Genomic DNA, 27862 nt, shown 5'->3' with positions numbered 1-27862 from the left:
AAAAACACAGCTTTGGGACATAGAGTTAGGATATTTCAGAGAACAAAGATATCGGAACAAAATATGACTGTTTATTTAATCTTTACAATTACTTAACGTTTCCTAAGCAATGTTTATTAAATAACCATCAACATAATTATCTATAATATAATATTGAATTTCTCGAAAGTTTTTAGAATTTATACATATTATGTAAAACAGTAAAAACTTTAGTGATTTTTCATCGTGATATTCATGTTGTATCTGTTGATGACGCTTACTAATGTCCAAAATATAGTTCCTTCAAAGTTTAAGAAACTAAAGGTGCTGTGAGCCAAAGTTATAAAATACAGCACCCCTTGCAAAGTCTGTACACATGAGGGGATAAAATAGAAACACAAATCGTTAAAGGTAAAACCCGGCCTATCTAAGATAATATAATCTTCTTCAGAAATATGTCCACCATAGTTAGTTCAGCATCTAGGCCTCAATCGACCTTACAGATATCGCCTCTCCAGTCTGTCCCCGAGGCACTGCTTTCTCGTTAAAATTCATGGTCTTCTACATCATCATCAAAGGCTATAACTTTAAAACCAATTTCAAAGAAAAAGCTGTACAAATTAGCAATAAATACCCATTCTCAGTCATCTGCAGAGTCTGGTATCTTGAAACGATAAAATGGTAAAATAATGAACTTGAAAAGAAATCGTGTGGTATGAAATATAATCTGATATTTGGTAGAATCTCTGAAATTGATGATAATGACAATAAAACTTACATTTAACAGAGAATTTGAAATTGATACATCAGAAATGTAATTCAGCAACGTGCATATATTGAAAGGTATGCAAGAACACAATCCAAAAAAACATAATTGCAAACTTTGTCAGCTTTTTAGGTCACAAGAAAGTGCAAATTGCTGGTCCTAAGTTGAAAGAAAAGCTTCGATTCTTATAATCAGCAATACTCGAAGGAAATAACAGAAAGGCGAAAGAAATTGTTTTCAATGAGATCACAAAAATCTCAGGGTCATCACGTACGTTTCTTAAATGAGCAACATTACATAAAAAGTGAATTGGTCCTTTATTCCAAAAGAGACCAATTAACTATCCCCCTACATCCCGGAAATGATAGACACAGAATGCCACCGCAACCTGACAATCCACACCATTAGGGACACGACAACGTTATCTAAGTTGTTACCTATGCACTAAACAATAGATCATTAAAAGTTATTTGATTTAATGAATCAGGAATTTAGAGTAAATTGCTATGTCATCCTTTATAGTGAATTTCGTACGCCAAACTACAAATGACTCATCAATGACGATCAAATTAAAATTAGTTTAAAAGGCCAAATTAAATTCGAATTTGAAGAGCACTGGGGGCCCGAAATTTTGAAAGGTTAGTTTCTAGATCGTTTAGTTAATTGTAGAAGAATTTGATTATTAATTCATTTGTAATAATCCTGTAGTTCGATCAAAATTCATACCTTCGTACTTAACTAATGTTCTATCAAATTATAAAGTGTATGGTGTATTGTCGCACTGTACTGTCCCGCTTATGAATAACATCCTGTATCTTAAATTATCATCACTACTTTAATGAAATGAAACTTGAATAATACATCATCGATATCACTAAACTAAGGGATCAGTCATGATAACCACATGTACACCTGTATCTGTTAAATTGAACTTGCTATGCAAGACATATTTTAGAATTGATCACTAAAATGTCAATTGGTCATTCAATTTGTATCGATTTGTAAATCACGAACTTTCAATCTATACTCTTCATATTTATACTGTTAATATATTCGTGTTACACATTGCATTATGTTATAGAAAAACATGAAAGAATTTTGGGTATCCATCCATGACGCAAATAAAATTTAAGTTCAAGTTAGTTTATTCATAACAAAACATTTTATATTAAATATCCATTCAACAATAAATCATATTAAATCCACACAACTTCTAAAGTTTTTTTTTCTTTATGAAAAAAAAAGGAGAATTATATTATCTTTAATGATTAAATGGTTAAATGAACCAAAATATTGTCTTTTACTACATTGAAAGTAACATTACAATTTTCGTTGATTTAGCTGTTCTTGACCAGCTTTTTCTTAAATGAAAATTTAAAAAAGAATCCAACGGTTGTTTGGCATGCTTAAGTATGTTTAAGTATACCAATTGCATGCTAATTCAACATGGTTTACATCATAAAAACTCATATTAATTGTATTCCATTTACATTACAAAACACGAAATGTATCAAGAGTAACTTGAGACGGTGTGGTATAAAAAAATGACATGAACAATAACTCATAATATATAATTGTATTTTCTTTATATTGTGTACTCTGTGAACAATGTAATAGACATTCAGTAAACGTGTATCATTTGTCTATCTGTACCACTTTTCTGAAACTATAAAATTAATCAATTAAAAAAAATCATTCAATAGGTTAAAGTGGAAAAATATAGTAAAGTATGCTGAACAATATTCATTGCTGTCACAATACTGGTTTTGCTTGTACATTCTCTCAAAATAATAAAGTTATACAGTTATACCATGTTTTACAATACACAAAAGCGAAAAAAAAAACCATATTAATGCATAATGCACAATTTTGATGTTTGATTTTGTACTTTAGATTCTGAAATAACCAATTTGTAGTAATTTTGTCTCAACAGTCTTTAAAGTATTAATTTTCCTCAATTTTCTCAACACTGTCATTCGTTTCTAAATTTATTCTGATTACTCTTAAGTTAACATTATAACTTAACAGACTCAACCTTGTCTAAATTTGTCTCCACACATTCTTAACTGTCTTAACACTGTCTGAACTTGTCACAACACATTTCTAACATTCTCAAGGTCAAGGAACAGTAAATGGGCTATGACATGTCACAGTTTTTCCTAACATTTTGCATACAACCTTGGCTCGTTGAACTAAAAATGAAAATCGAAAAAAATAATGCATTCATCTCTTTTATTATCTGAAATATTACTGATTGAATTCTTTCAAAATAGGTGAACATTTGTAAAGGAGAGGCGAAAGATACCAGAGGGACATTCAAACTCGAAAGTCGAAAATAAACTGACAACGCCATGGCTAAAAAAGAAAAACACCAACAGACAAACAATATTACACAAAACACAACAAAGAAAAATGACTGAGCAACACGAACCCCACCAAAAAATGGGGGTGATCTCAGGTGCTCCGGAAGGGTAAGCAGATCTTGCTTCACATGTGGCATCCGTCGCCCGGTTATAAGTCTAATTCGGTAGGTCACATTCGGGAAAAGGGGACGGGATTGTAGTTACGATATTAGGAACATATCCGCTATCATCTATGAAACGGTTATTCCATAACGGTCAACCAACTCGGGATGGCGTCCGTAAAATTTACGAAGGGATGATTTCAACTTCACCACTTAGAACTCTTGGTTTAATAGCTTCCTTGTGAGCAGCAACCCTCTATCAAGGAAATCATGATAGGAAATACAAGCCCTGGTATATCGTATCAACTGGGAGATATATACTCCGTATGCAGGCGCTGCTGGAATGTTGCTACATAGAAATGGAAAGTTTACAATTGGGAAGCTGAAATCATCTCTTTTGTGAACATTTATATAGAAAGCACATACAATTGGCGAAAACCCTCTTAAATTTGTCTTAATATCATCGAATCTCTAATTTCTAACACATATATTTTTTTCTTAAAAACTATATGTTGTTGATATATAAATTTCCGTTCTAATGATATAACATTTTCCCTTTGAACTGATAATAATATCATTCAGAAATGATAGATGTTTTAGACATATCGAAACAAATGTACAATATTAAGAACCTGTTTCGACAAATTTAGAACGTTAAGAATTTGGTAAGAACAATTCATATCAAAAATATTTTTTTTAGACAAAACAGAATGTGAAGAATCTGTTAAAACAAAATTCAGAATGTTAAGAACCTGTTGTGACAAAGCCAGACAAAATGCTTACTTTGCACAAGGTTTAGACAAACTTCATGCAAGTTCAGAAAACTTTTAAAATAGATATAAGAAGATGTGGTATGAGTGCCAATGAGACAACTCTCAATCCAAGTCAAAAAAAAAATGTTAAAATGTAAACCATTATAGGTCAAAGTACGGTTTTCAACGCGGAGCCTTGGTTCAGTAATTTATTATGTCTTAGCAGTGTTACGGATTATAGATGTCATAGTTCTATTTATTTTTTGGTTTAATATTAATAACAAGTACAATAATAGTGTGTGGAAATTACTTTTACATTGTACTTAATTCAAGGTAAACTGGAACTTTGTTTTAGAAGGGAAAAACCGTCAAAGACACTGATGTCTATTGTGTCAACCACACAAATGCTTTTTTGCTAATCACAGTGTGTATGCTGAAGAGCTATCAAATTGAATACTGGATGCAACATTAGAAAAAAAATACCAAAGCTTATATCTTTTGTTGTGTTATAATGATGATACATATTTCATCAATTTTGTCGGTTTTATTTTATGTTATTGCTGAAAGAGGATATTATTAGGTACTAGGTTTTTTTTCGATCAGTTCGCTTTTAAGCAGTCATTTTTGTGATATGTTAAAGATCACAGTGTATAATATTTTTTTAACCCAACTGGAACAAGGACAATATATGATAACACCATGTTACATATTATTGTTGTCCATTATTTGTTTAAATACATGTACTATGTAATGTGATACTGCATCCTGCAAACAATTACCTTCACTGCTGAAATACATATTCTTTATTTTTATTTTTACGAGACTCCTTACAATACATATGTATTTAGTAAAGCATTTCCTATTTTCAATATTAATTGTATGTTATTTTCATAGATCATAAAAGGTTGCATCCCCAAGAATACACGTTTTTTTAAAGTAAGAATATTTGAATAAACTTATGTTTAACTCCCTCAGACAAAGTTTTATATCCGATCGGCCAAATAGTTCTCAACGTGATTTTAAAGGGTTATACATCATTGGCTCTAAAAAAAAACTCCAGTTAAAGTAAATCAATAAAAGCACTTCGAACGCACATAATTAATAAAGTGTTTTTTACGTGATACATACTTCTAGGTTTCGGTACTGTCCTTATTTTAGTCTGAGATGTTCTGAAGAGAAACAGTGATAGAAATATAAACTATAGCACGAACAAGTGTTTATTTCGTGTTTATATTTTGATCTTTTTAATTTACAGTTTCCCTCGTAAGAAATTAATGCTACAACTAGGTATTCTTCAAGTTAAATTAATGTTGCATTTTTTAATTAAACAAACTCGTTCTTTTGTATTTTGTTTTGGTCTGATGCGTTTTGACATTAAATTGCAAATATATATTCTTTTATTTATATCCCTAACATATTATTATCGTTGTTAACTTTTTAAAATCGATAACAAGTTCACGGTATGTAAGTGAAATTAAATCAAAATTACATAAACAAAATTTATGTTTGGTTTATGAATGAAAAAGATGGACATGAAATTGAATGTATCATGCAGTCAAACATACTCGATTGATTAATATGGGATGCAAGATTAAAAGAAATGATACCGTAATTTTATTCCAGAATGTTTTAACTCACATTTATAGTGTGTTAAATGATTTTACTGATGAGCTGTCATATATAGTACTGTTAAAAACAGTACAAAAAACCAATCAAGTCCATAAGCCATTAATATAAAATGCGAATAAATGATAGAATACAATTTATGTATGTTTCTATTTTCATGTCGTGCCTTAAAAACGAATATTATTTTTTCTTCATTTTATCGTACAATATTTGTAATACGGAAGTGTACTTGACATTTTTCTTAAAAAAGAAGCAAATACAAAATTCCAAAGTGACAAACAAGCTGGTAACATAGACACATTTGTATTTTCATGAAACTGTCATATTTATTTTAGTGTTGCATTTCTATTTCACCGATAAGAGTGCTGTGTCAGTTATGTAATTTGAAAACTGGTTGCATTACTAACTGCCAATCTTCGCAGTAGTCACTAGACAGGTTATTTCTTGTGGGGGATGTAAAGCGATTTCTCTTTGTTTTTGTCATGAAAGCTTTGCTGGTGATACTGTGTGATGTACTGTAATAGAATATATAACATATACAGGTGAAAGAAGACTATAGAATGGCAATGAACACGTGGTTATTGCTAATTAGTTTCTTAAACCATCGCCATTATATTATCTACTACTTGGCGTAATATATATAGCATGTACAAGGCAAAACATAAGTGATATTAACATAAAAAGCATAGGCTTTACAGATAAACTACTGTTAATGTTTAAAAGTGCAGAAATATCACAATGTACGATTGGACACGAACCATGATCATGCTACAGAATAGACTTTATTTTTAATAATTTACTGTAAATAATGGAAGTAAATGTGAACTAATGATCTTCATGCTGTATCCTGGTTTGAGAAAGATGCAACAAAAGTTTATTGATGTTCGAATCTCGTTAATCTATTTCCTACTATGTAAACACCTCCGAGACAACAGTCAGTCAAGATGTCAGATCAGTGAATATAACTCAGTCAGTTAATTCATGGACTAGTCATCTGTTCTATATCTGTTCGAGCGATTTCCTCAGTTGTTGTTCTTTATCTTAATATATATTATCTGCCTAATGTTAAAAGGTTTGATCATTGGTGAACAACTACTACCATAAACTTACATCTAGATATTTAAGATCAAGCAAACATGTATATTGTAGTTGAAGATACACACGCATCGTTTCGGTCAACCAAGTCGTAATGGCGACCGTAAATAAGTGTGTAGTGTCGATATCAGTAGAACTTATTGAAAGCTTTTCCTAATCATTTTTTTTTCATTAGAGACACATCATTGTGAATGATGTCCGTTCAATGTGAACATGCACGGGCATGCATTGCTATTTCAGTTGTTGGGATCAGTCTGGTTTGTGACCTAAAGCAAACAACTCGTATATGCCAGTTTTGTAAGAAAAACATATTTTTTTCAATCGGAAAATTTAGCATGGAGAATAAATGTGAAGATTGTAGAAGTGGCAAAAGTGGTATTCTTGGATATTTGTTATGATCACTATTTTTTTTTAAATTTTAAAAGATATTTTGAATTTAAAAAAAAATCAACATCTGAATGATACCGCTTCTTCATATTTTTTAAAGCCACCTTTAACCCTGTAATAATCTGTTTATGTCTTGATATTACGTATTGAAAACAAATATGTATTTTATCAATTTGTACAAAATTGCAGCGTTCCAAACATGTGTACATACATGTATATATGTATATTCATGCATTTAAAACGCTTGACATCAGAAAAGTAACGCTAAGGATGCGAAACAATAAACCACACATTTTATTATCAATACCGAACAATGATGGATATGTTATACACCCAGTTTCATCTGTCGAAACATCACTCTTTATGTGTATCATTCCTTTTTCGTAACTTTTAAGCGGTAATTCAAATGCATAATCTTGACGAGAAATTGTTTATGCAATATGAATATTTACCCTGCTTTATACTGGACCGATAGACTGATCAGCATTATATAACTTGCTAGTTCAAAGGGTAACAGTCAGCGAAAAGACATGTCAACCTACCCGAATACATTATTCTGACTCCGAGCCGACCATTGTTTACCCTTACTACCTACAGCCATGTGTTTAACGAAGACGCAGCAAATACCAATTTTAAAGTCAAAGGTACACTCGCTGGGTTTCGAACGAATGACCTCCTGCACTCGAGGCGAACACGCTACTTTAACATACTACAAAAATAACGTAATGCCTACACAGAAATAAATCATGATACTAAAGTTGTCTGTTCGTAAATCATTTTTAAACTGATTAGAAATATCATTTAGCATTGATGAGTAATTGGTATGCGTTGTACCGTTAGGATAATAAGTATTTTTTAAAGTTGATATATACCTCCTTGTACACCCTGTGTCTTCTCTTTCTGATGCTGCATTATTAAGGCAGATAACGTTACTGGTGAAAAAAAAAATATATGAACATTCGTATCTTCATGTATTTTAATGGTCTTGCTAACAACTAATTTTGTGTTAGCTACTTTTTGTTATTTTCGTAGAGTAAACTCTGATGTAATTAGAGGTTAAACACTGGAAGTAAAATCAAAACATAATTATGTTCTGATAGTGTCCGAAATATAACTCACTGTTTTACACTCTTTGATTGAACTATCAATGTCGAATAATTGTACTACGAGATTCTCTGTTTCTGTCTTTAACCTTTTGAGTATTTAGGTTTTAAAGTGATGTTTTGTGGTTTAACCATTGACACATTACTATGTTCCAATATCACATAGAAAAAATTGAGGTTAATAATCTTTTCAAGAACAAAACACACTACGAAGTATTCTTATGAAAATATTTTCAGCCCTGACCTCATTTCACAATATTAATGATATTTTCCTTATAATCTAGAACGGATTTGCAAAATAAATAGATGCACATATTTCAAAAGATGTTATGTAATGTTTTCAAAACGAATAAAGCGTTTCTTATCTGCTTCAGATAGTCTTATATATGTCCTTTTCAAAACTTTTAGTATCAAAAGATGCACAATGAATAACAAAATCACAAAATATAGTATGATTGCCAATGAGACAACTATCCAATAGACGTAGATAGAAGTAGCTATAGGTTGCCGTACGGCTTTCAAGAATGAGCAAATCCTAAATTGAAGGTCAGTTCAAAGAGGCCTCCACATGAAAAATTGTGAAACATTGTTAACGACAAAACAATCGTCCTAATTAAAAACAACAAGTAACAAAAAACAAAAATAACGGAAAGCAGCAAAAAAAACAACTGAATAACAGGTTAATAAATAATGTGTCAGTGCTAAATGTGTTACGTTTATCTACACTGTGCAGTTGAAAATGAAGAAATTATTATAGTCCTCTTACGTAAACTTAAATAGGATTTCATGATTTTCGTCTTTGAAAATGTACCTACTCTAGAAGAATACTAAAGAATATACAACAACAAGCTGGAACATGCATCAAACAACTTAGTATATTAATATAGATATGTATGTATTTTAAAGTTTTTTGTGTGCTTTATAGATTTTTACTTGTCGCTATTCAAAGGTTCTTTTAATTATTTCATGAACAACACCACTTAAGCTAAAGCCTTGCCAATATGCTATAAATGTTGATACTGGTCATATATTTTTATCTCAATTTGGTGTTGATAATATCTTTGTTTTATTATTTATGACCGCATGCAGAGTAAGATTGATACATTTTTTTTAAGTTGAATAAAATCTAAAGATATACTTTTGACAATAAAAATATATTTGAACGTTTTTTTTATGTCTTTGCTCTCAATGTTATAGTATAATTTCCAATTGAAGAATAGGTTTGTAGCGATCAAAGCTCAATTTTAAGTGATGCTTTTGTTCTTATTTTTGTTTTAAGCTGTATCGTTGCTTTTGGCTTGTTTATTTTTTATTACCCGTGCAAGTGAAGTTAACGCTGTTTGTGGATTCGCTCATTATTCAATCAAACCAACATCTTCCCATAGTATTTGGATTTTATTCTTAGACATATTTACCTGAATGATAAATCTCCAAACAATTTACCGGTATCGCTGTGTGATATTTTCTTTGTGGAGTATCTAACGGTCGGTATACCTGGAGTCCTTGTCGGCTCTATTTTATAAATTTCAGCTTGAAGTTGTTGTAATTTTGGAAGAAGTGCCACATCGGACATATAAGCAGAATCTTTGATTGTTCTCTGGACCCTATTGACCTTGTGCAGGTTGTTACTGAACTTACTGTTTGCTGTTGACAAGATCTTAAGATTCCTTTCTTCGACTTCCTTTACAGATTTAATCAATTCGTCTGTTTTTCGATCGATCAAAGCGTTCATGCGTTCTGAATCCTCAATAATGGACTGGATAACAGATTGAACTTCTGACTGATATTCGATAGTTTCCCCGTCAAGCTTCTCAATGTCTTTGCGAAGTCCTTTAACTTTTGATTCAGCATATTTTTTTAGTTGCACTTTGAGTTTCAGAACTGATTCATTTATCTCAGACATGTCATGTCTATTGTGTCTTTTAACAGCACATATTTTACACACAACTGTATCACAATCTACGCAGTAAAATATAAACGATTCATCATGCTCAGCACAAAATTGTTGTTCTTCCTGATTGATATTTCGTCCAATAAAAAATGTATGATTTTTACTAATTTTTGTTCGCAAATGTGAAGTTTTACAATTTTTGCAAAATAACTGGTCACACTGCTGGCAATACTGATGACCTAGCCCACCATCACATATTTCGCATGATTTAAACGCTGTCTGTGCCATTTTAATTGTAATTTGTACACAGTGACTGTAAATCAATAAATCCTACATGTATCGGTACAATTTAAACAAAATGAATAATTCGACTAACGCCCTAAGAGCTATATCTAATAATGTAATATGTAATCAAATATTTAACTTTCAGGTGCATTTTAAAACGCTATGTAAGTATATTAATAGACGATTTAACCGCATGAATGAATAACTTTACCAAAACTTTCGTTTATTAAATACACACATGCATGATGCATTTGTTAGTTCTACACAAAAATTTGTATGCCTATTCATTTGCCCACGGATTTAAATATTATGAATGTAGTCTGGACAACTGATCTCATGCTTTGATAACTTTATTCGGTATTATTTCGTATTATTGGTGTAACCTAAGTGATAAAAAGTGTACAATGTGAATGATAGGTAGACTCAGGTAGAAAACATAGTTAGACAAGAAATTTCAACTTTCAGAAATTAGTTGATTTATTCATTTTATCGAGTATGTAAAACCTCACAATAATATTAAAAACTTTAATTATAATGATTTGTAGATAGACAGCTTAAAATGATAATTGATGAAAATAATGCTATATTTTGAAAGTAATGCCAAAGTCCGCCTTATATTCCATTGTAAATAGTAAAAATAGGATGCAATGGGAATGGCGGGTATGGAATTATATTGGGAGCATAGCTGTTTTATATCTAACACAAATATGTGACCAGCCATTACATATTTTTCATTATCAGATAATGATGGTGTAACGTGTTTATTTAAAAGAGAATGTCTTAAATGAACGTCACGTCTCGTTATGTATTCGGTCAATCTGATACGTAATTAATTATGAATTTCATGCTCGATGTTTTTCATCATTGCATTTAATATATATTTTTTTTAGTTTAACAATTAGAATTTTGAATAAACGACCACATGATATATAAATAAGAAGATGTGGTATGATTGCCAATGAGACAACAGTCCATCCAAGTCACAATGTGTGAAAAGTAAACCATTATAGGTCAAAGTAGGGCCTTCAACACGGAGCCTTGACTCAAACTTAATAGCAAGCTATAAAGGGCTATATTAGTGTAAAACAATTCAAACAGGAAAACCAACGGTCTAATCTATATAAAAAACGAAAAACACTAATGAACCACACCAACAAACGACTACCGCTGACCAACAGGCTCCTGACTTAGGACAGGTGCATACAAATGCAGCGGGTTTAAATGTTTTAACAGGCGCCAACCTTCACCCTAACCTAAAACAGTGGTGTAACATTACAACATTAAAAGACACACTATAAAATATCAATTGAAATGGCTTTACTCGATCAAAAAGACATATAATCAAAAACAAATCAACATACACTGAACGAATAAGTTTGATATATGACACAATATAAATACAATATTAATAAAAAAAAAAAGATGTAGAACAATGTAAAAAAACACAGCTTTGGGACATAGAGTTGGGATATTTCAGAGAACAAAGATATCGGAACAAAATATGACTGTTTATTTAATCTTTACAATTACTTAACGTTTCCTAAGCAATGTTTATTAAATAACCATCAACATAATTATCTATAATACAATATTGAATTTCTCGAAAGTTTTTAGAATTTATACATGTTATGTAAAACAGTAAAAACTTTAGTGATTTTTCATCGTGATATTCATGTTGTATTTGTTGATGACGCTTACTAATGTCCAAAATATAGTTCCTTTAAAGTTTAAGAAACTAAAGGTGCTGTGAGCCAAAGTTATAAGATACAGCACCCCTTGCAAAGTCCGTACACATGAGGGGATAAAACAGAAACACAAATCGTTAAAGGTAAAACACGGCCTATCTAAGAATCTTTAGAAACAATACTCTACACTTTGAAATGTCTTTTTTTTTAATATTGATTTAAGCGATTACTCTCAAGTTTATTAACTCTTAAATATTTACCATCTATGTCGTATTTTAGTAAAAGACTTAAATGTCTGGTTCGATAAAATGAAAATAGAATAAGAAACGGAATTTTGTTTTAAAGGTATTCATTTAAATCGATGGACGGTGACAAAAGCATTTACGCCTTAAAGGTAACCGTGACAATTTTTATTATTGTAACAGAGTTTTAGGTACGTTTCGAATATATCTACGCCATTGTAAGTTGATATATTCTTTCATAATAACATTTTTTTTTTTAAATAATTGTAAAGTTTTTGTTTTTGTTATGTTGTAAATATAAACTTAATTTAGAAGATACAATTTGATGATATAAAAGAGTATATCATGTATATTGTAGATTTTAAAAAGTTTCAATTTTTAGTCTGTTTATTACATTGTATAATACTCCCTTTCCCTTTTTAATCTTTGATAATGAAAAAGTAATAAAAAATATATATTCCCAGGTGATTTCATTTAGAGTACAGAGTCCCATTTATAAACATAGAATGTATGCGGATCGGTGAATTATTTGTTTTCTTTTTAGAAATAAGTACAATATATGAATTTCAAAAATAAATAAAGCTTCGGTGATGCTCGAGGCAAAATTAATTGAAAATCTAAAGCCTTTTAAAAACTGATGAGCTTATTAATTTTAAAGAATAAACAGTCTTGCCAAAGCCGGACAAAAATTCAGAGTTTTGTATGGGAGAGTTATGTTCCTTGATTCTAATTCGATTTCAAAATTTGTAACATAATTTCCTAATAACGCAATATCCGTTTTTTTCAGGTGTTTAAATAAAAACGAGTCCTTAACCAATCTAAACATCTCAATATTATCTCTAGGACACAATCTTCTATTTTTGTAACAGTATATATGTTCAGAGAATCATAGTAAGATATCATTATCTCATCATTTAATACATACATTGTGTACAATTTGGAGTTTAGTATGGCGTTCATTATCACTGAACTAGTATATATATTTGTTTAGGGGCCAGCTGAAGGACGCCTCCGGGGGCGGGAATTTCTCGCTGCATTGAAGACCTGTTGGTGGCCTTCTGCTGTTGTCTGTTCTGTGGTCGGGTTGTTGTCTCTTTGACACATTCCCCATTTCCATTCTCAATTTTATTGTACATTTGCAATCCTTAAATATTTGAAATAGTCGGTCAATACTAATATTAGTTTCACTTTGAACAAAACTATGTAGCCAAATACCTATTTTATTATTACTTCAATAATTCATTAATACACGCATAGATGTATTGGTTAGACATAATTCATTTGATGATGTAATTTCACCTGGTGTTTCGGTTGAGGTTTATATTACCTAGGCATTATTCTCATCAGGTACCCTAGCCTTAAGGGTGAACTGATAAAATCAAACGAAAATTCAGGGGCACGATGCCCTCAGTAAAGAAAAATGTAAATTATAATATCCACTTTCAATTGTAAACTCACTTTGCCAAAAAAACTCTGAGGAATCATCAGGGAAAAAAACAATTTTTTTGAAAAAAAGGACTCATAATCACAGTTCAAAATTTGATTCGAACAGGTTTTTTTTATTAAGGAATCAACTGTTATAAATTAGACTTAGTTTAGGGTGAGGGTTGGCGCCAGTAAACGAGTTTAACCCCGTCACATTCTGTATGTGCCTGTCCCAAGTCAGGAGCCTGTAATACAGTGGTAGTCGTTTGTTGTTGTGTAACATATTCGTTTTTCGTTCATTATTTTGTTCATGAATTAGCTAGCCCGTTAGTTTTCTCGTTTGAATTGTTTTACACTTGTCATACGGGTCCTCTTATAGCTGACTATACAGTATGGGCTTTGCTCATTGTTGAAGGCCGTACGGTGACCTATAGTTGTTAATTTCTGTGTCATTTGGTCTATTGTTGAGAGTTGTGTCATTTGCAATCATACCACATGTTCTTATTTTCATATTCACTGTAAAGATGATATGAGGTTTTTTTTAAGGCAATCCGAGAAAATATTGAAAAGTATGGCAGCAGGTAACTTCAATGGAAAACAATACACCTGATCTTTTCTAACATAAACACGAGTTTGTGTTCCTATGACCTTTTTATCAGAATTCTATGTGCAGTGAAACGCGAAATTGTTATTAAAACTCTAAAGAGTTATGTTAATAAAAAGGAGATATATGAGTGCAAAAGACACAACTGTTAACCAGAGACCAAAATGGCATGGGTTTAAGCAACTATAGGTCAATCCTGGTCTTCAACAATGAACAAAGACCCGACATGATAAACTTTGAAACATTTAGAGACGGACAAAGAAAAGAAACAATTTGAATTGTGTACAAAACAATAAACGAAAAAAATATGATATATAGAAACATACGACAACCACTGAGTTACAGGCCTCATAAATACTGTGTCGTGTTAAACGTTGTTTGCTATCGAGCGCTCCTCCCTACCTGGGACAGTGGTAAAAAGTGCAACGTCAGAACAAATAATAAAGTGCAGTTGAAACAGGTTTGACTTATAGGATCTACACAAAGCATATAACCGACTAAAAGGCATGAAATATCGATCTAACTGCTGTAACGCAAAGCCATTTCAAGCCAATTACATCTTATAATTCAATCATGTTTCCAGACTAAAATACCAATCAATGCACAACCGAAGGATTTAGACGTCATAAACAGTCTGAGAAAAACTTGACCTTGTTGTCTGCAACTCCAAACATAAGTTAAAATGGAACACAGGATTGAGAAAAACTTGATCCTGTGCAACTCCAAACATAAGTTAAAATGGAACACAGGATTAAGAAAAACTTTATCTTGTGCAACTTATAATATAAGTTCAAATGGAACACAGGATTGAGAAAAACTTGATCTTGTGCAACTCAAAATATAAGTTCAAACGGAAAAGTAAGTGTTCATAACTGTATAGGTTGATGAATTTATGTTTTAATTCAATAACAAAATCAATTTTCGAAGATTTTATTACAGTGTACAATTGATAACCTTTAAGAATTAGTTTATTCAAAGAATCGATAAGTTTACAAGGATTGTATTTAAATTTACGGGCTCTTTAATTAACAACACACTAAAAATGAAAATATGATATCCTGTTTAAAATAAGTATTTTTACAGGTACAGTCACAGAGAGGTTTGGGTAGCTATAAAACCAGGTTTGACCGATCAAAATCATTGTAAGTACCAATAAAAACAATATTCAAAGATCGTATTACAGTGTTTAATTGATAACCTTTTGAAATGAGTTCATTCAAAGAATCTATAGGTTTACATGGATCGTATCTAAATCTACAGGATCTATCAACAACAACACAGTAAAAAAGATGATATGCTACTCCGTTTAAAGTTAGTATTTTTTACAGGTCCAGTTTTACCTCTATTAGAAACCTTTCCATCTATGTACGAATTAAGTAAAGGCTATTAATAATTTTGTTGTAGCAAAATCCCTGACTTAATAATTTAACAGTGATACATTGAAAGCTATAAAGTCAGTACAGACATTGGCATATCAACAGAACTGGAATATCCAATCACCCCAAATGTGAATAGTTTTTGCTTTGAGTTTCCCGTGTGAAATTAAAATATTAAAACCTAACTTATGGAAAGGATTATAACGGCTGTTTATATAAGAATGGTTGAAAATAAGTTCGTCTGTGGTATATTTCGACAGTATATTTAGGTGACTCTTGATTATTTACATATGATCAAGTTAACAGTAAGTGGTGCTGTCTCAACTAAGTTTGACCGTAAATCGTTATTCATTAAAAGAAACAGGAACAAGTCTATGAATGGCGCAGTTTGTTCCTCTAGAAATACATAACTATGTCGATGAAATGTATAGTCGGACGTTCATAGATGGTGTCAATTAACTACTCAACTTCAAATCAAAGCTAAAACGTAATTGTAGAACCGTAAAATCTAGGCCAAAATCTTAATTTTGAAAAATTAAAAAAAAAAAATGTTCAGGAAAAGTTGTTTGTAAAATCAACAAAAACAAAATTGTATATTGGCAAGTACATGTAGTATCAAATGATTGTTTCGAATGAACTTCCACTATTCGACAAAATAAAAAAAAATATATATCAAGAAATAGAACAAAATTAATCCGACGAAAATGAAAGTTGGTGTGAACAATTAAATGGATACGGAGTTATATTGTAAAATTAATTTCTATCAAACTTTCAGAGACATATTGAAAAGCAACAAGGTTTAAGCCTTCTTCTTTAACAAACTTATAGTATACAATTAAGTGGATTTGAATTATTTTTTTCCTTTTGGGTGAAACTAAAGGCAAGAATTATAAATTGTTATTAATTATTTGTTATTTCAACATGTTCTAGACATTTGTTGTGTGTCCTCTTTTTTGTTTATTTAGATGACAATACAAATAACCTTTCATTGTCACTGTATGATTTTCTGGGTCAAAACATTGTTTGATACGAGGATCATGTAAATAAACTCATCATAGATACCAGGATTTAAATTTTGTATTTGCGCCAGATGCGCGTTTCGTCTACAAAAGACTCATCAGTGACGCTGGAATCAAAAAAAGGTAAAAAGGCCAAATAAAATACGAAGTTGAAGAGCATTGAAGACCAAAAATGCCTAAATGTTTTGCCAAATACAGCTAAGGTAATCTATTCCTGAGGTAGAAAAGCCTTAGTATTTCAAAGTTTTGTAAACAGTTAATTTATAATTATGATTATATCAATGATAATTTATGTCAACACAGAAGTGCTGACTACTGGGCTGGTGATGCCCTCGGGGAATAAAAACTCCACCAACAGTGGCATCGACCCAGTGGTTGTAAATAAACTCATCATAGATACCAGGATTTAAATTTTGTATTTGCGTCAGACGCGCGTTTCGTCTACAGTAAAATTTTGTATTTGCGCCAGACGCGCGTTTAGTCTACAGTAAAAGCAGTTCGAATGACAAATAACTTGAGGGATGATCTATCGCATACCGATGAACATGTTTTTAATCTAATAAGTAGTACGGGAGAAGGCCTTAAGATGAATGGTAGTAATGAAGATCTTATGAACGTAAGCAAGACTATGAAATTACATACAGATATGTCATGAGTTGTTCATAAAGGAAATAAAATACACTTTTCTGTCAGAATTTACTTATTTATCTCAGAGTAAACGTTATGCCAATGTGTATAAAAAATCGAGGGAAATTATTTTTTTCAAATGCATTGTTTAAACAACAATGTGCCTCAGTAATGCCACATTTGTCTGTTTATCATGGGCCATGTTTGTCGGATATGTTCAAATGTTTGATTTAGCTTTCTGCATGCATAATAAATTATGGGTAACTGCTGTTTATCAATAAATAACAAAACCAAAAAAATCATGGCCTACTTTTAAAGTTAGGCAAAACATAGTAGATAATGGATTTCAGTTTGTACCGATTGGTGTGAAGGGATTCGACAATGAAAAAATAGAATGGCGTTTGTCTTTCTCTGTTTGTGAAAAACTACTTATCGTTTCCTTCAGTCGTACTCAATTGTTGTGTTATGCTCTCTTAATTATGGTAAAAAAAAAAAAAGTTATTGATATTGAGAAACAATGCAAAGGTTTACTCGGTTTATATTTTCTTAAAACTATTATATTTTGGGTTTCTGAGGATATACAGCCTTCAGTATGGTCACTAGAAACTTTAATACCATGTTTTATGAGATGTTTTACGAGACTGATTTATTGTGAAGAGTATTCAGTTTGTCCACATTACTTTATCCCAGATGATTTGTTAAATAAGAAAATGATAGGTCTATATCGAAAATATTGCTTAAGAATCTCAAACATTTACACAGAGACGGTTTGAGATGCATCTTACAATCACGCCAAATGTATTGTTCAGAGCTATTGTCATATCAAAAAGTTCCTATTAAGGTGTATTCAAATAGTAACAAACCATGTATAGATTTACAAACTATGAGTTATCACCAACGTTTTGTTTACTGCGAAATTTTAAAGGTTATGTTCGGGCAGTACAAAACATACTTTGCGCTCAATCAACCAAAGTACAAAGCTTACATCTTTATTTCGTGTCAGTGTTTTATTACAGTCCATACCACTGACTAGTGGTCACCTTTACTACATGTCATTATTATGCAGTGATATATCACAGTACATACCATTGATAAGTAGTCACCTTTATCACACGTCATTATTATGCAGGTATTTATCACAGTCCATACCACTGACAAGTAGTCACCTTTACTACATGTCATTATTATGCATGTATATATGACAGTCCATACCACTGACAAGTAATCACCTTTACTACATGTAATTATTATGCAATGACATATCACAGTCCATACCACTGATATGTAGTCACTTTTACTACATGTCATTATTATGCAAAGAAATATCACAGTCCATACCACTGACAAGAAGTCACCTTTACTACATGTCATTATGATGCAGTGGTTTATTACAGTCCATATCATTGACAATTGGTCACCTTTACTACATGTCATTATTATGCAGGTATATATGACAGTTCATACCACTGACAAGTAGTCACCTTTACTACATGTCATTATTATGCAAAGACATATCACAGTCCATACCACTGACAAGTAGTTATCTTTACCAGATGTCATTATTATGCCGGTATATATCACAGTCCATACCACTGACCATCAGGCACCTTTACTACATGTCATTATTACGCAGGTATATATCACAGTCCATACTCCTGAAAAGTAGCCACCTTCACTACATGTCATTATCATGCAGTGACATATGACAGTCTATTCTACTGAAAAGTAGTCACCTTTAATACATGTAATTATTACGCAGTGACATATCACAGTCAATGCCACTAAAAAGTAGTCACCTTTACTACATGTCATTATTACGCAGTGACATATCACAGTCCATAACCACTGAAAAGTAGTCAACTTTACTACATGTCATTCTTATATACTTAGTAGTAAATACAGATAAATTGTATGTGTAATACGGTCAACGGCAATCGTGCTGTATGAGCTATCCGTGATGATATCGATATCAGTCACGGTTGCAAAGGCTTTATCACACCTTTAATCTCTATGACGTCACGTCATCGATGTCAGTCACTGTTGCAAAGGCTTAATCAAATCCCTAATCTGTATGACGTCATGTCACATAAAAACATCTACGTGAGGTATATATAATAAAGTGTATATGATATGGCTTTTTCAATATCACAGCATATTAACCCGAGGCACCAATATAATCCCATGAGCAGAGCTGGGATTTTATTGGTGTCTCGGGTTGATACGGATGTGATATTGAAAAAGCCATATGATATTCTCTATTAATCATGCAGGTACATATCACAGTCCATACACCTGACAAGTAGTCACCTTTACTACATGTCATCATTATGCAGGTATATATCATAGTCCATACCACTGACAAGTAGTCACCTTTACTACATGTCATTACTATGCAGTGATATATCACAGTCCATACCACTGACAAGTAGTCATCTTTACTACATGTCATTCTTATGCAGTGATATATCACAGTCCATACCACTGACAAGTAGTCACCTTTACTACATGTCATTCTTATGCAGGTATATGTCACAGTACTTACCACTGAAAAGTAGTCGCCTTAACTATATGTCATATTTATGCAGTGATATATCACAATCCATACCACTGACAAGTAGTCACCTTTACTACATGTCATTCTTATGCAGTGATGTATCACATTCTAAACCAATGACTAGTACATATGTAGTAGCTATGTCAATAGATATCAATATAAACAATACAATATCTGCTGAGTTACCTACTACAGAATATAAATCACGATTCTGTGTCTGGGTGGTTGATGGTGGTTTCACTTTTTTTACAAAGCACAGCAATATTATACAGAGTAAGGCATAATCAACTTTTTAAAAATGCTACATTTACAGACGTTTAAAATTCAAGTTAATTCTTTCATTCCTACATGAATGCAAAAGGGGGCAGAACACATTCCATAAAATTTATTACGTTTTTTTTTTGTTATTACCATCTTGACAATATCAGACAATGCCGGGATTCTATTAGAGACTACAACTTACTATAGAAGAAGGACATTTTACAGAGGATAATTACGTTTTTGAAGCTATATCTGATACTGTTATAATTACCTTGGTGTAGCTCTACACTAAATTGGTGAAATTGAGGGTGAAAAAAAAGAGTTTTCAATCAACTGAACGTATTCCAAAACAAGATATGAATGACCCATTCAAGTGACTATCATTGTTAAGCTAAATATAAGCGTTCAACTCTTTTATGCATTTATTTCTTATGTGTGCGATATTTTTGAACTGATGTATTATCTAAAGATTTTTTATTTTCTTCATTGTTTTTTTTATCAACTATTCATATTTCCTTTTTTGTTTGCATTAACGATTCCATGTCATCAATTGTTTTAGCGAAAAACAAATCCCTTTTGCATACAATCCATCTTATTTGATTTTTGTAGGCGCATGAAAGATGTCAAAAGACACTCAAATGTTAATCAAACAATCTCGGAAATCGTTGACGACGATATCGTCCTAAAACGTAAAAAGTCTTAGATGTATGATTGTTTTGAGTTGTTATTAGCTTTGAACTAGCTGTCATTAACTGCGAGTACTCTCAGATCAGGTACTTAGTGTCTTTTTGTTGTTGGGTTGTACAAGTACCCGTCCACGTCCACTTTCTGTTTTTGTTATATGTATTTCTATCTGTATCCATCTGATGAGTTTAGCCTTTTTCAACTGATTTTTATACTGTGGATTCATTATTATTCGTTGGATACTAATGTTCGATGCTTTTGTGGGCACAGGTGAACCACGACTTCAAATGTTAAACGAATTACAAATGTTCTATAGGCTTTGTATGCAGAGATTGGCAAAACCACGAAATTAAAAATCCACGAAAATGCAAGTTTTCCTCTATCCACGAAAATTGGTACCAACGAAAATAAATGAATCCACAGTAGTTTGTTCTAATGTTGTACTGTTACACCACTGTCCCAGGAAAGGGGCAGAGTTGGCGCCTTCAAACTAGTTTAACCCCGCCACATTATATATGTGCCTGTCCCAAATCAGGAGCCTGTAATTGAGAGGCTGTTGTTTGTTACACTTTATCATATTTGTTTTTCGTTTATTGATTTGTATAGTGTGTTCTTGTTTTGTGTTGTTGCCAGGTTAGGGGGAGGGTTTGGTGCATCTAACTAGTTCACCCTCGCCACATTCTGTATGTGCCTGTCCCAAGTCAGAAACATGTAATTCAGTGGTTGTCGTTTGTTGCTATAGTATTTAATTTCTGTGTCATTTGGTCTATTGTGGAGAGTTGTCTTATTGGCAATCATACCACATCTTCTTTTTATATTCAAATGTGTAAATTACATCCAAGTATTTAGTAAAATCGATTTGCCTAGGGTAGACGTTAGTGACTATGCTGTTTATTTGTGATTTATAAATGTATTGTAGGCTCACATTTTTCTTTTGTATGGCATTACCTGGTATGATCGTTTAAAGAGTAAAAACAAGCCTCGAGCGTATCGACTTTAACAGATCTAGAAACGCTGATTTTATAAAAAGTACAAATTGAAGAAGATACAAATGATAAACCGTATGACATACAACGTAATAAGCAACACAATCCTAAACATCGTCAACAAATTTATCACTGACTTTCAAAGGCGACAGTAAATTATATATTTTTTTTTTAAATCATGGATATAGATATGAAAGACACAAAACTAAAATAACAACAAAAAAAAAACCAAACAAACGACGTATAACAAATAATTAGAGTTGTTTCAATGCCATTCATTATAATGTGTAGCTTTGTTAAGTTAAAATATGTTTCGGAACTTTTATTCATTTGTCATTATGATTTGTTCAGCACAACATGCGCATGAAGCTAGTCAAGTTTGTTATATGACATGTCCAAGTGTAGACGATGCATTATGTCAAACCGCATTCATTAGGTTTATGTGGAACAAAATTATAGAAATACAGTAGGTGTATAGTGATGAGATGAGAGTATTAGTACTAACATGTGATTTTATTCAAATAACCTTAATATTCATAATTGACTTATGAATCAATCAGAAGCAATGTTAACAAATTAGAAATGAAGAGTCAACTGGGATTAAAGTTAATTTCACAGACGTTGAACATCTGCAAAATGCCTACATACAATTGTCTTCCATTGTGCCTGAGTTTTCAAACCAAATGTTCATACGGTATCTTATTTGGGAGAAAGTAGCACGTTTGCAACATAACAATACACAGTATAAATTATATCAATAGACACAGGAAGAGATGTAATGATATGTTATAATTTGTACTGTCTATCATACAAAATAAGTGGCGTAACGATATAACTTTTACTATTGATCACACACAAGAAGTGACGTAACGATAAAATTTGTATTATCCATCATACTTAACAAATGACGTTAGGATATAAGTTGTACTATCCATCAAACGGTTGTTTTCATTCTTTTAATGTGTTTGAGCTTTTTATTTTGCCACTTTAAAAGGTACTTTCCGTTTTGAATTTTCCTTGGAATTCGGTATTTTTGTTATTTTACTTTTTTCATACACAAAACATGACGAAAAAATATATCTTAAACAATTAGTTGTACACAATAAGCGACATCAGGATATAAATTAGTTTATCAATCAAGAAGTGCAGTACGAATTTAACTTGTTCTTTTCATCATACAAAAGAATTGACGTAATGATACAATATTTCCTATTGTTCAGCCACAAGAGTTGACTTACGGAAGTAACTTGTATTATCCATCATAAGGATGTGACTTATATAATTCATCATACACAAGAAGTCACGTAAGAAGTCACGTAAGAAGTGACGTAATAATATAACTTGTACTATCCACCATACACACGGAGTGACGTAAGGATATAACTTGAATACCTTCAATCATAAACACTGATTGACGTTAGGATATAACTTGTTTTATCCATTAAAATCATACAGTGACGTGCGGATATGACTTGTACTATCCGTGATACACAAGACGTAACGTAAAGACATAACTTATTCTATCAATCATACACACAGAGACACAAAAGGATACAACTTATTCCATTTTTCGACGACAAGAAATAAATTAAGGATATAACGTGTACTATCCATCATACACAAGAAGAGACGTAAGAAGAGACGTAATGATATAATGTGTAATATACATCATGCACACTTGACACATTGAGTGACGGGAGGATATTATTTGTATTGTCCATCATACACACAGAGTGACGAGAGGATACAATTTGTACTATCCATCAAACAAACAGAGTGCGGAGAGGATATAATTCATTCTATCCATCATACACACATAGTGACAAAAGGATGTAACTTGTACTATCAAGTATACACACGGATTGAAATTAGAATATATCTTGTATCATCCATCAGAAAAAAGCAGTGACTTAAGGATGTGACTTGTACTATCCATGATACACAAGACGTTACGTAGGATATAACTTGTACTATCCTTCATACATAAAAAACCCGACGTAAGAAGTGACATAAGAATAGAATTCTTGACTTTATCATGGCGGCCTAATTTTATTGTTGGAGGAAGTCGAATTGCCCGGTGATAACCCGCGACTTTATGCACGAAAAATTGCAATCCTACTCTATCAGGATTGGAATCTAACGAAACTTGTAAAGTGAAGCATTCGAACTCGTTTCACTGTTGAAAGGCTAGAATTTAAATATAAATGGCATTTTGGAAAAGAAAATATGCAAAGAAGGACATATCAATGAATAAACAATACATGGCATTTACGACAATTGCGAAATTAACTGTTTTTTATTTGTGAATTTGGTTTTGAAATATCCATTTGGTTTCCTTACTTTTTTGGTGTCGAAATTTATCCGAGAAACATATGTCATAATCACTATAATCAATATCATACAATTTTTTTTATTTCATTATAACTGTAGATATTTTTTACTAAATGTTGTATTCTGTCAGCAACAAGATTCAGGTCAGCGTCCACCGGGCCTACTGAAACGATAAGATTGTATCGTCATCATATATGATAACATTGACGTTACGAATGCTACTGTTAAAGATGCTAATTTTGATGATACTAAAATTTGAAAATCCAAAAGTTTCTGTGAATACAAAATTATAAAATGTAAAGTAAAAGTATTCATTTTAAAAAAAAAAAACTGAAAATCAGGCATTTTTGTAAGCTTTGTAACTGATTTTTATAGTTTGTTCATATGTTTTGCTGTTTCCCTACTGTCCCATGTAATAAGGAGGGCTGGGCCCTGGTAACAGGTTTAATCCCGCAACATTCTTTATGTGCCTGTCCGAAGTCAAGAGTCTGAAATTCAGTAGTTCTCGTTTGTTCGGTATATCATATTTGTTTTTGGTTCATTGTTGTGTACCTAAATCAAGTCGATAGCTTTCACTATTGAATTTTTTTTACATTTGTCATTTCGGAGCCTTTTATAGCTGACTATGCGGTATGAGTTTTGTTCATTGACGAAAGCCGTATAGTTACCTATGTCATTTGGTATCAGGTGGAAAGTTGTCTCATTCACAATTATACCATATCTTCTTAATTTAATTTTGATATTATTTGAATATTTATCATGCATAGTTAGTCTAAAAAACTAGTTTTATGTGCACATACCGTAAGGAAATAGAATTCGTACTTGCTATGTATATAAACGTAGTTTGGCTTTGCAAACAATATTCCAATCTGAGGCAGACTCCAAAATTGATATCAAACGAGTTAAATATAAAAATTGACAAAATATTGAAAAAAACTTCCAAGTTTTATTCAGTGAAATTCAACAAATGTGAACTGCATGAAAATAAGAAATTGTGGTATGATAGCAAATGAGACAACTATCCATCAAAGTTCACATGAAGTGGATGTAAGCAATGAAAGGCAACCGTACGGCTTTCAATAATGTGAAAAACCCATACAGTATGGTCGGCTATAAAAGGCCCCGACATGAAACATGATTTTTTTAAAACTGATTACCTTGAAATTCTGGCAATGTCATTTAAATTTAAGAGCATGAATTGTAATCTTCAAATCAAAACGATGTTTTGACCGAAATGCTTGATTCAATTATTAATCAAAGGAGATATGGAATATAAATCGATGAGAAAAATGTTTTCTGAAAAATTCATTTGGTAAATATAAAATGTCTTAAACAGGTGTGTATCAAATATGTCAAACTTTATATAACCATGTCAATGAAACAGATGTAAATTTATTGTAGGGAGCCTAACGAAAATTTTGAATCAATTGTAAATGTAACAAACCACAACACGAAGATAGGAAAAAAGGCAACCGCTAATGATGTACTTGACAGACACATGGATAAGATGTTTCAAAACACATTGACTTTGGAGCAAAATTTTTCGCTCGTTTTTCTGAACAGGAACAGGAACTGCCAACATGTCTGAATTCACACCATTTTGTGGGATAGGGTTTGTGCCACTTATCTTACATATTGTGTCTACTGTTGAGTTGACTTTACACTACATATCATTGTTATGTTTATACTTTCTAATCAAATCTCTAACACATATATCATAGTACATATCTACACATACATTTACTTAGTTTTACTCATCTTGGGCATAATTTTGACTTATTCTAAGAAGAATGATACATTATGAACTTGATTCGTGAAACAGGTCATCTGCACACGAAAATCATTTCATTTGGTTTGTTAACTTAAACTAACCAACATGTTTTTCCACAGCACTCTCCTTCCCTTATTTGTTCTGGCTCACACGCGTCCTTACAAACATGAGTACAATTCCTTACACCTGTAAAAGAATTAAATGGGTTTACAGTACATATCATCACAGCATCACAATACTTTTCACTTGAACTTATTTTAGTACTGTTTTCATCCGTTAATATGACTGACGTTCTTTGAATAAAGGTTTTTTTATTTCCCTTTCATGTATCCTTATTTTTTCTTTTTTCTGTAAACAAAGTCAGTAAAAATTTTATACCAAAATCGGCCTATTTATTTTCTTTTTTTTTCTAAATGTCTTCTTGTAACCCCAAATAAAAACGGATAGGTGATATTCTTAGTTTCCTGATTCGTGGGTTGTAGCTATCCTAATCATCATATATTGTCAAACTAGTATTACCATTCTATGACTGATGATGCCTTAAATATTTGTCATTCATAAAACGAAAGTATAATTGTGATATATATTTAGTCTGATGAGCATTTACATTCATCTGATTTGTGAAAATATACTGTTAATAATTATCTTTTGGCGGTAAAACTACTTTTCAATGACTTTCCAATTAAGAAAATCGTTTTATGTTCCGCATTTTTAATTCGTAAATTTTACATTTTTATGACTCTATAGTATCTAGGTATAAACATTTTTTAAAAATGTTGAAAGTTGTCCTATCTGTGTCTTGTCCGTATGTTTTTTTAACATTGTTTATCATCGGTTAAAATGGTATCGTATTCTTTATTGTTGTTTAATGACAGTCGTGTATGTTGCATTAGAAGAAAAATGTTTTATTATTGAAGTTCGATCGGTACATCAGTTGCTTTATTCATTTTTCGAAATTGGAAGTGACGTTGTTTGTTGAAGTTAGAATAATTCAAGATTTTTCTAATCTGTTGGAGTTCATATTATAAAGCCGTTTGAATTTTTTTTCAAAATTTTTTATGAATTGCTATTAATTTTGTTTTAAGATTTCTGAAAGGCGAATATTCATATGATTGATTTTTGTTTTGCGTCAAATTTGTTGATAAGTTATTCTTATTTTTCATTTGCTTATGTATGATTATGATTTTCAATCCATTGTACTTAATTATATATGTCTCTCCTAACAATTTGTTATTATTTTTTGATAGCCATATTACTTACATGGTTCAGGTGTCGTTGTCGTAGTAGGTGTACAACAAAACCTGTTGCCACAACAGCCGTTTGGATCTTTCATTCCATCACAGGTTTCACCTTCACTCATACATGTAGAACCATCAGGGCATGTGTCTAGGAATAAAATGATGATCAATTAACAAATTTTGAACAGCTGAGACTGCTTTGTGGTAAATTAACAAAAAATTACTAAATTTAAATTTATATTTCGAAGAAACAGAGATACCAAAATGGCAAAAAAGGAAAAAAGTCAAATACGCCAGTGCTCTAGAGTTTCATTGAAAAAAATGGAATAAAACAACCTCCATCATAAACAGAAATGTAATCAATTGGTCAGGTGGGAAAGCAGATTCTGATTTATTTATTATAACCCGAATACGCAGAAATAATGGAATACTTCATGTTTCGGTGAAGTTTGTTTGTATTGGACGGTTTTCGTTTGTATTGATATAAAATACGTTGATACTTGTTCTAATCATAATACAAACGCCCCTAACACCGGGTTTTTCCTGAACTGTCAAGTAATAGATAATCAAATCCATTTTTACTTGTGACATCCTTATAGTGGTATGTAATAAACCCATCAAAGATACCAGAATTACAAATTTGTACGCCAGACGCGCGGTTTGTGTACAAATGACTCACCACTGACTCTGGAATGAAAACAAATTAAAAAG

General features: G+C 31.7%; 3 protein-coding genes across 5 annotated transcripts in view; 1 reads left to right on the top strand and 2 right to left on the bottom strand.

Moving 5' to 3' along the window:
* The window catches only part of LOC127732869 (cytochrome P450 3A29-like), a 206215-nt gene that overhangs the window by 30706 nt on the left and 147647 nt on the right, over positions 1–27862 (bottom strand). The gene's annotated exons all lie outside the window — the stretch shown is intronic.
* LOC127732872 (alpha-N-acetylgalactosaminidase-like) overlaps positions 1–27862 on the top strand; it is a 193892-nt gene that overhangs the window by 33867 nt on the left and 132163 nt on the right. The gene's annotated exons all lie outside the window — the stretch shown is intronic.
* LOC127732873 (E3 ubiquitin-protein ligase TRIM71-like) lies at positions 2217–10590 on the bottom strand. 3 transcript variants are annotated; one of them, XM_052242059.1, is made up of 4 exons: positions 9588–10579; positions 7942–8001; positions 5090–5130; positions 2217–2411 (listed from the first exon to the last, which is right to left on the bottom strand). In XM_052242059.1, exons 1-4 carry the CDS (start codon positions 10349–10351, stop codon positions 2389–2391), a joined length of 888 nt encoding a protein of 295 aa, XP_052098019.1. In that variant the 5' UTR covers positions 10352–10579; the 3' UTR covers positions 2217–2388. The 3 variants fall into 3 exon arrangements, with proteins under 3 accessions (XP_052098019.1, XP_052098021.1, XP_052098020.1); XM_052242061.1 differs by lacking the exon at positions 7942–8001 and having other exon boundaries at positions 9588–10590; XM_052242060.1 differs by lacking the exon at positions 5090–5130 and having other exon boundaries at positions 9588–10583.

The sequence above is a fragment of the Mytilus californianus genome, unplaced genomic scaffold (genome assembly GCF_021869535.1).
Source record: "Mytilus californianus isolate M0D057914Y unplaced genomic scaffold, xbMytCali1.0.p SCAF_29, whole genome shotgun sequence".
NCBI lineage: Eukaryota > Metazoa > Mollusca > Bivalvia > Mytilida > Mytilidae > Mytilus > Mytilus californianus.
This window is presented reverse-complemented; position numbering and strand designations above follow the sequence as displayed.

Coding starts and splice junctions, on each gene's coding strand:
- LOC127732873 (XM_052242059.1), bottom strand. CDS start 10,351: ATGGCACAGACAGCGTTTAAATCATGCGAAATATGTGATGGTGGGCTA. Junction 5,131..7,941: donor GACACAGGGTGTACAAGGAG/GTATATATCAAC, acceptor GTTTCTCTTCAG/AACATCTCAGACTAAAATAA. Junction 2,412..5,089: donor GACAGTACCGAAACCTAGAA/GTATGTATCACG, acceptor TTAATTTTATAG/TTTCAGAAAAGTGGTACAGA.